We start from the raw sequence: 12,438 nt of genomic DNA on the forward strand, positions 1-12,438 counted from the left end.
TATTTTCCCTTATATTATTTCTCCCTGCTTATGTACACAGGTGCTTGAGGAGAGAATGAAACTGGAATGTAAATGCCATGGTGTTTCTGGTTCCTGTACAACCAAGACGTGTTGGACTACACTTCCTAAATTCAGAGAGATTGGTTATATTTTAAAAGAAAAATATAATGCTGCCGTGCAGGTGGAAGTGGTACGAGCCAGCCGGCTTAGGCAGCCTACCTTTCTGAAGATTAAGCAGATCAGAAGTTACCAGAAACCAATGGAAACAGATTTGGTGTATATAGAGAAGTCCCCCAACTACTGTGAAGAAGACGCTTCCACTGGGAGTGTGGGGACACAGGGACGGCTCTGCAACCGCACCTCACCCAGTGCCGATGGGTGCGACATGATGTGCTGCGGAAGGGGTTACAATACCCACCAGTACACCAAAGTTTGGCAGTGTAACTGCAAGTTCCACTGGTGCTGCTTTGTGAAATGCAACACATGCAGTGAGCGGACAGAAGTGTTCACCTGTAAATAACACCAGAAGTTCCAACTTTCAAAGGACACAATGGCCACATTTTAGAGTGGGACAAAACAACTGCAGCATCATTTTGCACATTTAATTTCTTTATGTTGGGAGGACCAGTCTCTTCCCTACTACATAATATCATACACGTTTAAGGACATGGCATAACATACCAGCGAGCTACTTTTACTACATTGAAAACAGGAACAATGTGATGGATTAGACTTTGTTCAACACAAACAAATTCCTACTTGGTTTTTCTTTTCTTTCCTACTGCAGTCTGGGTGTTGTAGAGTTTTGTTCTTAAATTAAGTTATGCATATCAGAGACACTGATGCCAGGAGATTATTTTCAGATTTATAACTCACATAAATGTGTGCAAATGAGACTTTTTTCTATTAAAAAGGAGGGGAATTAAACTGTTCATAAAGAAACTAAAATCCCAGCAGTCATGCTGAATTTTTAAAGAAATGTCTGATAAAGAAAAAGAGGGGGGAATGCAAGTACAAAAGGTAGCTGGTGAAAGAAAAGTATAAAATGGGCGATAGGCAGAATCTGGATGACTGATTTTTTATTTTTATTTTATTATTATTTTATTATTTGATAAGCAAAGGTCCGAAAAATTCAGACTGCTGCCATTGACACTGGAATCTTTTGAGTGGACAAATGAGGAAAAGTATTTTATTTATGTTTTAATAGCAACAAAACAAATTCTCTAAACACTAACGGGTAGTTATGTCTTTATTCTGTACTAAATGTAAATTAATTGGAACTCTGAATTTCTGATTTATTTTTTTTGTATTTAGCTCTCCTCTCTGTTTCCGTGCTACTGATTTTGTGCACTCCATTATTAAAATGAATTTGGTCATTGTGCACCCCACACATAAAGCAAGAATAGTTTGACTGTGGGAAACTGGGGTTAAAATGGCCGTGATAACACCTCGTCCTTTAATATAGCTCTTGCTAATCCAACTGGAGCAGCAGCAGTTTTGTCCCTATTCCGACTACAGAAGCCGAGAGAGATAAGCTTGTTTGTGTTCATTGACTGACATTTTGTTACTTGAATAACTTTTATGTGTTACAGCAATGCCTAGGGTGCCATTTTCTCATATGTCCGTCCCATGGTATGACTATATCCTAGGCCTTTAAGCCTACCACCATAGAACTGGTCAGGGTCAGCTGTATGGCACTTGTGACAAAATTGTCATGCATGTTGACTTGCCAAGTTCAGCTTATGATGATATTTTGTGCTAAGGATCCATTTAGTAACACAAAGCTATTGGCAACTATTAATTTGTCCTAATTTTGCAGGGATAGTTCCAATAAATCCTACATAGCCCCAGCTTTTCAATATCTGAGTTTCTCTTTCCTCCTTCCGCTTTCCCTCTTTGTCCTTGGCTTCCTGCAAAGTGAGTTCGAAGTGCAAAAATAGCTTGCACTCATTTCATCAGAGTGGGGAGGAGGGTAGAGGACAGATTCTGGCTATTCATAGTAAACTCAGACAAAAGCAAACCCTATCTTGTGTGCACTTTTGCCATCTTGTTGCTCAGCCACATCCAGGTGAAATAGTGAAAGATACAATTTTGTGTTAATGACTGGGAACCTAGTTTCAGGTTTTTAAATCTAATCTAAATCTAAATCTAATCTAAATCTAAATCTAAATCCATAATAAAAGCGAAAACCCGTATGTGTGTATGTGGCACGGATGTCTGCTCTCACAGACAGCCTCCGGCCTCCACAAACAGGCTATAGTTCCCAGGGTTAAGAATCTAGCAAGTCACTCTTTTCCACTGACATTACGGTTACAGCGAGCGCCATGAACATGCAGCCCAGGCCCTGCCAACGTCCTTCCCAAACACTACAGCCCACCACCCAAGGAATGCTTTCGTTTGGGGACCATTTCATCCTAGATTTTGCTTTTTCTTCCCCCACAGGCAGGCATCCCAGGGTTCTCCATTGCTGTGGAATTTGCATGGCCCCGCCCACTGCCCTTTCCTTTCTAATCTCTCTGCATAACAAACAGAGCAGAACTGAGCTGCAACTAAACTTACTGGAGGAGTTTAGGGATTGACTCTACATGGTGGAAGTTGTAGTTCACCCTGCATCAAGTCAGAGCACTGTCACTCCTACTGGGGAATATAGAGGAGTTTTAGTTCACCTACATCCAGAATGTTATGAACCCAAATAATGATGGCTCTCAGCCAAACTTGCCATGCAGACCCAATGTGTCCAGATTTGACTACTGGTGGGTTTGGAGGGGAATTAGACTGGAAGATGAGGAGTAGTAGGTACTGGGATTTATACTTCACTTGCAATTAATGAGCATCACACTTGGCACACAGAGCCCCCATAATCAACACAACATATTGGACAAGTTTGGGGAAAAGGGAGTTATAGTTCACCTGCATCCAGATAAACACTGCCCCCCACTGACAATGCACTAGGACCACACTTCACACAGAGAAGCCTCATGACCTACTGAACATACTGCAGGTATTTCTGGGAAGGAACCTTGATTTTGGGAGTTGTAGTTCACCTCCATCCAAAGACCGCTGAACCCAGCCAATGACGAATCTAGACCAAACTTGGCACACAGACTGAATATTGCCTGCTGTGGATACTGATAGATATTTCAGGGCAATTGCCCTGGGAATCTCGAAGTTGCAGTAGTTCACCCCCATCCAGAGAGTACTGCAGCACACCTGGTACACACGCCCAAAATGGCCAACTTATAATAGTGGCAGGGTTTGGGGAGGACTGAGCCACGATTCTGGGAATTGTAGTTCACCCACTCCAAACAGAATACATAACATTAAAAGACAAATAATACCATTCTCAAATGACCCGGGCATCGCTGGGTCCCCAAGCTAGTACTACATAAAAGGAGCAAGCTGTGGGAAAGACAATCTCATGGCCTGCCTGTGATGTTTAAAAAGTACCTCAGTTGCTTAACAGTTTGTGCCTTATGATTTGGATTAGATTCTAAACTGAAGATCCAGTTTTCATGGTGAAGTAACAGGACTACACATTTCCAGTCTCCATTGTCATGAAGTAATTGTGTGAAATGGACCATTTGTGTGACCATTAGCTCCTCACCTGCTCTTCGTGAACAGAGCAGCCTCCTTGCCTTGGAAAGTGCATGTGGCATGCAGGCCAAGAAAGCTTGCACACCTGCCAATGCCTATAGCCAAGCACCTCCTCTTACTCTAGAGGAGGCACTTGGCTGTAAGCACTGGCAGGCGCGCACACTTTCTAGGGCTGCATGCCACACCCACACTCTCCTTGGAAAGGAGAATGCGTGTGTGGCGTGCAGCCCTAGAAAGTGTGTGCACCTGCCAGTGCCTAAAGCCAAGCGCCTCCTCTAGAGTAGAAAGAAACAGCAGGTAAGAAGCCTCCTTAAAGCACATGAGAAGGGGAGCCTGGGAAGCCTACCTCCATAATGGGCTGATAGAAAATGGATCTTTTGGCACCCCAGAACAAAAACAGATATCTGCCTTCCCAATTTCAGGAGGCTCCCAAAAAATGAATCAGGGCCCCCACCAAAAGCCAGGACACGTAACAGGTCAAGGTTTACCCCAAATACACAATCTTAAAGACCATTTGCTCACAAGGTCAGTCCAGCCAATCTATCATTTTTTAAGTACATAAACCACTCAGTATGGGCTTTTTCAGGCACAGATATTAGCCAAGACCATCACACTTTATATTTGAGGCTATTGTAAACCTCCCCCCCCCCCCCAAAAAAATCTCTTCTTCCAAGCTAAGCACTTGACTTATAGATGAATATGTGAACTTTCTCCATCAATTGGAGGTTTGTTTGACATCCTGATGTACAAGGTTTACCAATGGTGTTTGGCAGTACTGTTCTGTGTATCCTGTGGTGGTGTTTTGAGTATCAGTGTTTCATATACAGTAGAGTCTCACTTATCCAACAAAAACGGGCTGGCAGAATGTTGGATAAGCAAATATGTTCAAGAATAGGAAGGGATTAAGGAAAAGCCTATTAAACACCAAATTAGGTTATGATTTTACAAATTAAGCACCAAAACATCATGCTATACAACAAATTTGACAGAAAAAGTAGTTCAATACGCAGTAATGCTATGTAGTAATTACTGTATTTACGAATTTAGCACCAAAATATCACGATGTATTGAAAACATTGACTACAAAAATGCGTTGGATAATCCAGAACGTTGGATAAGCCAATGTTGGATAAGTGAGACTCTACTGTATTAAAAAACATTACTTTTTACAAATCTCTTAGCTAGAATGACTGCAGGCTATGATGTCTGGATGATTTCAAGAGTTGTGATCCAGAAAATAATGTTTCCAAGCTACGTACTATCCATAGTGCAACTCTGAGCATCAGTCAGACCATGACAGATGCAGCATTGAATCAAATGCCTGTGTTGATGGAAACTGCTGTCAAACTAAAATAACATGGCTGAGGGCTATGCTAGCTAAGGATGAAGGGAGTTGTAGTCCAAAACAGCTGGCAGGTACTGGATTAGAAATTGCTGATGCAGAGTGTGTTAGCATAATACAGTATAGTCTCACTTATCCAACATAAACGGGTCGGCTGAATGTTGGATAAGCAAATATGTTGGATAATAAGGAGAGATTAAGGAAAAGCCTATTAAACATCAAATTAGGTTATGATTTTACAAATTAAGCACCAAAACATCATGTTATACAACAAATTTGACAGAAAAAGTAGTTCAATACGCAGTAATGCTATGTAGTAATTACTGTATTTACGAATTTAGCACCAAAATATCACAATGTATTGAAAACATTGACTACAAAAATGCATTGGATAATCCAGAACGTTGGATAAGCGAGGCTTGGATAAGTGAGACTCTACTGTAGATATAATGCACTTTGATGCCACTTTAACTGCCATGTCTTAATATGAAGGAATTGTAGTGTTACAAAGTCTTTAACCTTTTTGCCTAAAAGTGCTGTTGCTTTACCAAACTGCAACACCCCTGCTATACTAAACAAGATGCAGTTGACCATGAAAGAGAGGATAATCTGATTGTGATATGAATATATGCATCTTTCAGGTCCAGTGTAGCAAAACCATCACCCTTTTGCATCAGAGGAAGAATGGAAGCGAGTGTAACAATCTGTAAATGTCTTGGCTGCTTGTAGCAGCTGACATGTCAAGGATCCAAGATGAGCGTAGACTTTTATCATTTTTTAACATGATAAGAGATACGTATAGGAGGACAGGAGACTGCTTCTTCCATGCATAAACCTGAGAAATCTCCTCAGTCTACATCACTTAAAACAGTTTCTGAAGAGGAGATCTTTGAGCCATCTCTTAAACCAGTGTTGTAAGCTGCCCTGAGTCCCTTCGGGTGAGAAAGGTGGGATATAAATATTGGAAATAAATAAAAATAAATAAACCACAGCATGTTGTACTCTGCCAGGACTGGAGCCTCCTAAAGAGAAGCCACTACCTCCAGTCCCTCCAGTGTCCAGATTGTGTTTGCACGGACGTGGTGATAACATAACTTTGATAATAAAGTGTCATTCCTTACATAGGCAATTGGTTGCTAATAGCGCACACATGAGAGCATCTTGTTGCTGACATTTGTCTACTGTTGAGTTTACTAAATGACCATAGTAAATTATGAGACATCTTATCTGCAACAATCTCAATACACGAGATTCATTAACACTATGTTCAATGCTCAGGCCCAGGCTGCTTTTCTTCCAGATGACCACTGTGCTATGCTACAGAAGGCTATTCTTCATTGTCTTTGCAATTGTCATGTAAGTGCATTGGATGTCAAAGTCATTCTCATTCTCAGCTTCATGGTTACAATTTATGTTACACCATTTGACAATCTGCATATGAGGGCTCACCAATCATGTTTCCCCCCCTGCTTTGACAGATTTTCCATGAAAGAGACCCACCATGCTGCAGAACGTACATCAGTACCTATGCTGGTGGATAGATCCAAGGTACATTCAGGCAGGAGTGTTGTTTCTCCTTCCACAACCCTCAGTTACATTCACCAAGGTATTTTTAGAAGGATAGGGAATACATCCGTTGGTATGCAGTAAAAAAATATATGCAAATAAATGTCCTCAGATTCTTGGCTGCCATAAAGACTATTACACTATTCAAACAGGTTCTATAGGGCAAGGTAAGTCAGGTAGTTAAAAAAAATCACAGTGGGAGTTTTTTACTTGACTAAACAAGGAGACACCTCATTCCACAAAGATACTCTGGGGGTGCTGCATTCCATGGGACATATTGCCGCTGCCAATTCACCTTCTGGGATAAAATAATATTCTTGCAGACACTTTGGGTCAGGCGTCTGTGTTCTGTCATAAATGGAATCTGTACAAAGAATCCCTCCAATACATTTTGAGATTATGGGATATACTAACCATAGACCTGTTTATGTTACCAATGAACTAGCAGTGCAAAGCGGTGCACTCTCTCCCCCGGACTGTGGTGGAGGCTCCTTCTTTGGAGGCTTTTAAGCAGAGGCTGGATGGCCACCTGTCGGGAGTGCTTTGAATGAGATTTTCCTGCTTCTTGCAGGGGGTTGGACTGGATGGCTCGCGAAGTCTCTTCCAACTCTACGATTCTATGATTCTAGGTCCTCCCCAGTCATATAGAAACGCATCACTGAGAGACCCATCACTTTCATAGAATCATAGAATCGTAGAGTTGGAAGAGACCTCACGGGCCATCCAATCCACCCCCCTGCAAGAAGCAGGAAAATCTCATTCAAAGCACCCTCGACAGATGGCCATCCAGCCTCTGCTTAAAAGCCTCAAAAGAAGGAGCCTTTACCACAGTCCGGGGGAGAGAGTTCCACTGCCGAACAGCTCTCACAGTTAGGAAGTTCTTCCTGATGTTCAGATGGAATCTCCTTTCCCGTAGTTTGAAGCCATTGTTCTGCATCCTAGTCTGCAGGGCAGCAGAAAACAAGCTTGCTCCCTCCTCCCTGTGACTTCCCCTCACATATTTGTACATGGCTATCATGTCTCCTGTCAGCCTCCTCTTCTGCAGGCTAAACATACCCAGCTCTTTAAGCCGCTCCTCATAGGGCTTGTTCTCCAGACCATTGATCATTTTAGTTGCCCTCCTCTGGATGCTTTCCAGCTTGTCAACTGTGGTGCCCAGAATTGGACACAGTATTCCAGGTGTGGTCTGACCAAGGCAGAATAGAGGGGGAGCATGACTTCCCAGGATCTAGACGCTATACCCCTATTTATGCAGGCCAAAATCCCATTGGCTTTTTTCGCCGCCGCATCACATTGTAGGCTCATGTTTAACTTGGAGGCTTTTATACAGAGGCTGGATGGCCATCTGTCAGGGGTACTTTGTGCCTTTCCTGCATGGCAGGGGGTTGGACTAGATGGTCCATGTGGTCTCTTCCAACTCTGCTATTCTATGATTCTATGGCCCTTCATACACATTTTCCTACCAGGGTGATTGCAAAGATTAGATAGGGCCAGGTGCATTCTTGTAACTCTATGGTGACCCAGGCAGCCATGTTTTGCCCCTCTTCCTAAAGGCAATATTGGAAACTTCCATGACATCTAGATCTTCTCATCATCATGAAGGGAAGATAAGGCATCCAGTCCTGCATACTATAAAACCTAGAACATGGATTTTTCCCCCTATGAAGCCCCTCTTCAGTTATGCACATTATGGATGCAGTACACACCATCTATTCAGCTTTCTTAAAGTAAAGGATGTTTACTGAATTTCTCCAGCATAAAGGAATTACTCTAGAGGAGACATGAGTTGCACATGTGTTGGCCTTCTTGATTTCCTTGTTGGATCTTGTTTTCCATCCTCTTCCATCAAATGTTATTTGTCAACTGTACTTTAGCATTTCCAATGCCTTGGCAGGTCCTCCTATTTCAAGAATACATTGTTTAAAATCTTCCTGAGATGGTATAAAATCTATCACTCCTCATCAGCACTGGTCCTGTCCCAACTGTCTAAGAGCACATTTGAGCACATGTGTCATGTGACCTAAGATTTATCTCCTGGAAGATAGAACTTATCACAGTTACCTTGGCTAGAATGATCAGTAAGGTTTATGCTCTATGAATTGATCAGCCTTACCTCCATTTCCTTCCAGACAAGGTAACCTTTAGGCTGAACATTTCCTTCCTTCCAATGGTTGTACAGTAGAGTCTCACTTGTCCAACATAAACGGGCTGGCAGAACATTGGATAAGCAAATATGTTGGATAATAAGGATTAAGGAAAAGCCTATTACACATCAAATTAGCTTATGATTTTACAAATTAAGCACCAAAACATCATGTTTAACAACAAATTTGACAGAAAAAGTAGTTCAATACGCAGTAATGCTATGTAGTAATTACTGTATTTACGAATTTAGCACCAAAATATCACGATGTATTGAAAACATTGACTACAAAAATGCATTGAATAATCCAGAACGTTGGATAAGCGAGTGTTGGATAAGTGAGACTTTACTGTATCTGCTTTCCATCTAAATCAAGACATTCTCCCAGCATCCCTTCAGAATCCTTTTATAAGAATAGCTTATGCAATGTCAATGCATCAAACTTCCTGCATCCATGATCATATTATAAAGTAGTATTTCCAGTATTCAAAATTTGACTGCTCTGATGATTGGTGGAAATCTTTTTACTACCCATATTTTATTTCAGATGTTCCAGCAGGCAGGCATTTCTTGACATCGATTCAAAATGTCCTAAGAGCTGCTCAGAAGATGACATAGTTCCTGTCAGGGACTCTTCAGCATAAAGTATTGGCTTTTGATGTTGAAGTTAACCCGGGGGGGGGGGGGGGGGGGGGAGAGAGAGATAAAGAGACAGAGGAGGAAACTAAATTGAAAAACAAGTGGAAAACCAATAATACATTTGTATTAAAGGAATTATATATCAATTCATTTTCTTATGGAAAATAACTTGTGGTTCAGCATCAAAATGTGGCAAAAATTGAAAACACTGTCAATGTCACATTGTAATTTGTAATAATTAGCAATGGCAAAACGTGAAACACTGTATAATATAAAATATGAAAAGCAAGAGTGAATCTTGACTGTTTTTTCCCTGTGTGATGGTGAAGATAAATTTCAAAACCTTTCAAAAGGAAATTTTAAATAAGATTTTTAAAATTCAGGACTGGGAACCATGCAAAAAGAATGAGATCATCTCCCACAGATGATGGACAGTTTTGTAGAGTCACTGCTTTGGAGCAAGGATCCTCTACTGTTGCTTGTTGACTAAAAACCAATGGAAGTTAATACCAAAACAATGAATCACACAGAGACCTCATTTTAATTCATCTGTCTTATTAGAGCATTTTTATATTGTATCATGGATACTCCATTTGTTCCATCTCAGAATGTGGGAATTACTGTTAGAAATTAAATTCATTCATCCTCACAGAATGAGTGAATATAAATGAGTAATCCTTGAAAAAGTCTGAGAAACTCATTCAATTGTTAGTCCAAACTAGAATAGTCTTGCAAGCTAGAATAGTCTTATACAGTGAACTGCTTCTGTGGTTTCAATGTGGTGGTCTGAAATATTTAAAATATTATTTCTTCTATCTCCTCCACCTCTCCTTCTTGTTGCCAGTTGCTTGAGTTCTGGTTATCTGAGGCCACATTTACACTGACCATTTAATATAGTTCAAACCTAGCTTCAAACTTTGGTGGCCAGACAACAAACACCCAAAAAAGAAGACAAAAAATTCCCTTAATGTGTATCAGTGCTCTGTAGTTTGCGTAATCACCATCCTGGTCTCGAACTGGTGACCATATGTTTCTGCAGTTCGCTATACAAAAGAAGGCTGAAACTAAGACAAGTCAAACACACATTCTAGACCAGGGGTCCCCAAACTTTTAAAGTGGAGGGCCGGTTCATGGCCACTCAGACTGTTGAGGGGCCGAATTATCATTTGAAAAAAAAATAGAAAGAAATTCCTATGCACACTGCACATGTCTTATTTGTAGTGCAACCCCCCCGCCAATAACAACAATTATTTATTTATTTATTTACTACATTTATACCCCACCCTCTCTCACCCCGAAGGGGACAAAGAGCGACTTACAAGTTGTATGTACATACAATATATTATATTATTAGCATAGCACAATATTAGCATTATATATTACTATATTGTACTATACCACGGTACTGTAATATTATTAGTAATATTACATTTAATATATAATATGCAATTAACACACTGAGCCTCCGGTGGCTCAGTGTGTTAAAGTGCTGAGCTGCTGAATTTGCAGACCGAAAGGTCCCAGGTTCAAATCCGCGGAGCGGAGTGAGCGCCTGCTGTTAAGCTCCAGCTTCTGCCAACCTAGCAATTCGAAATGTGAGTAAATCAATAGGTACCGCTCCAGCAGGAAGGTAACGGCGTTCCATGCAGTCATGCCAGCCACATGACCTTGGAGGCATCTACGGACAACGCCGGCTCTTCGGCTTAGAAATGGAGATGAGCACCAAGCCCCAGAGTCGGACACGACTGGACTTAACGTCAGGGGAAACATTTACCTTTACCTTTACCTATGCAATTAATATTATTATATTACACAATATTATTATATTGTATTATTATTATTAGCCACCCTGAGTCCCCTATTGGGTGAGAAGGGAGGGGTAGAAATACTGTAATAAATAAATAAATAAATAAATATTATATTGTATTACATTATAAGATTATTATCAATATTATATGTATACACAATATATTATATTATTAGGATTGCACAGTATTAGTAAATTAAAGAACAATACAATATTTAAAAATAAAAATAATTTTAACCAACATACTGTGTAAACCTATCAGGATTTCAATGGGAAGTGTGGGCCTGCTTCTGGCCAATGAGATAGTCAAGCTAAGTAGGATTGTTGTTGTGTCTTCAAGTCATTTTGGACTTTGGGCGAGCCTAAGTCTAAAACTGAGGGCGGAGGGCCAGGTCAATGACCTTGGAGGGCTGCATCCGGCCCCCGGGCCTTAGTTTGGGGACCCCTGTTCTAGACTTTAAGAGAGCTAACTTCCAAAAAATGAAGGAAATACTGAGCGGCATTCCATGGATGCCAATATTAAAAAACAATGGAGTTAAGGATAGATGGGAGTTTTTCAAAAGTGAAATACTCAAGGCACAAATGCAAACAGCACCAACAAAGAAAGAAAAAATAAGACATATGCGAAGAAGCCAGAATAGATGTCCAAAGAACTTCTAACTGGGCTAAGACTCAAAAGAGACATGAACAAGAAGTGGAAAAAAGGAAAAATAACCAAAGAAGAATTCAAACGAGTAGCCAACTCCTTTAGGGAAAAGGTTCGCAAGGCTAAAACACAAAATGAGCTAAGGCTTGCCAGGGACATTAAAAACACAAAAAAGGCTTTTTTGCTTACATCGGCAGAAAAAGGAAGAACAAGGAGGTGATAGGGCCTCTGTGAGGAGAAGATGGGGAAATTCTGACAGGGGATAGGGAAAAGGAAGAACTATTTAATGCCTTCTTTGCCTCAATCTTCTCACAAAAAGAAAGTTGTCATCAACCTCTGCAACATGGAGTGGATGAAGGATTAGGAGAAATCCAACCCCAAACAGGGAAACAAGTCGTTCAGCAATACCTGGCCACTCTAAACGAATTCAAGTCCCCAGGGCCAGATCAACTACATTCAAGAGTATTGAAGCAACTAGTGGAAGTTATTTCAGAACCACTGGCAATCATCTTTGAGAGTTCTTAGAAAACGGGAGAAGTCCCAGCAGATTGGAGGAGGGCAAATTTGGTCTCTGTCTTCAAGAAGGGAAAAAAGGACGACCCAAACAATTACCGTCCAGTCAGCCTCACGTCAATACCAGGCAAGATTCTGGAAAAGATCATTTAGGAAGTAGTGTGCGAACACTTAGAAACAAATGCGGT

The 12,438-nt window shown here is 40.9% G+C and overlaps 1 protein-coding gene across 5 annotated transcripts in view; it reads left to right on the forward strand.

Annotated features, from left to right (window-relative positions):
* The window catches only part of wnt7b (Wnt family member 7B), a 138,467-nt gene extending 136,608 nt beyond the window's left edge, over positions 1 to 1,859 (forward strand). For 4 of the 5 annotated variants that reach the window (XM_003221405.3, XM_008111379.3, XM_003221406.4 and 1 more), the window contains exon 4: positions 41 to 1,859. In XM_003221405.3, coding sequence (XP_003221453.1) covers positions 41 to 520 — 480 coding nt within the window. In that variant the 3' untranslated portion in view covers positions 521 to 1,859. The remainder of the gene's footprint in view (positions 1 to 40) is intronic. The other variant, XM_062983594.1, reaches the window with a different exon arrangement.
* The last annotated feature ends 10,579 nt before the right edge of the window (positions 1,860 to 12,438 follow it).

Source organism: Anolis carolinensis, chromosome 5 (genome assembly GCF_035594765.1).
Source record: "Anolis carolinensis isolate JA03-04 chromosome 5, rAnoCar3.1.pri, whole genome shotgun sequence".
NCBI classification, from domain to species: domain Eukaryota; kingdom Metazoa; phylum Chordata; class Lepidosauria; order Squamata; family Dactyloidae; genus Anolis; species Anolis carolinensis.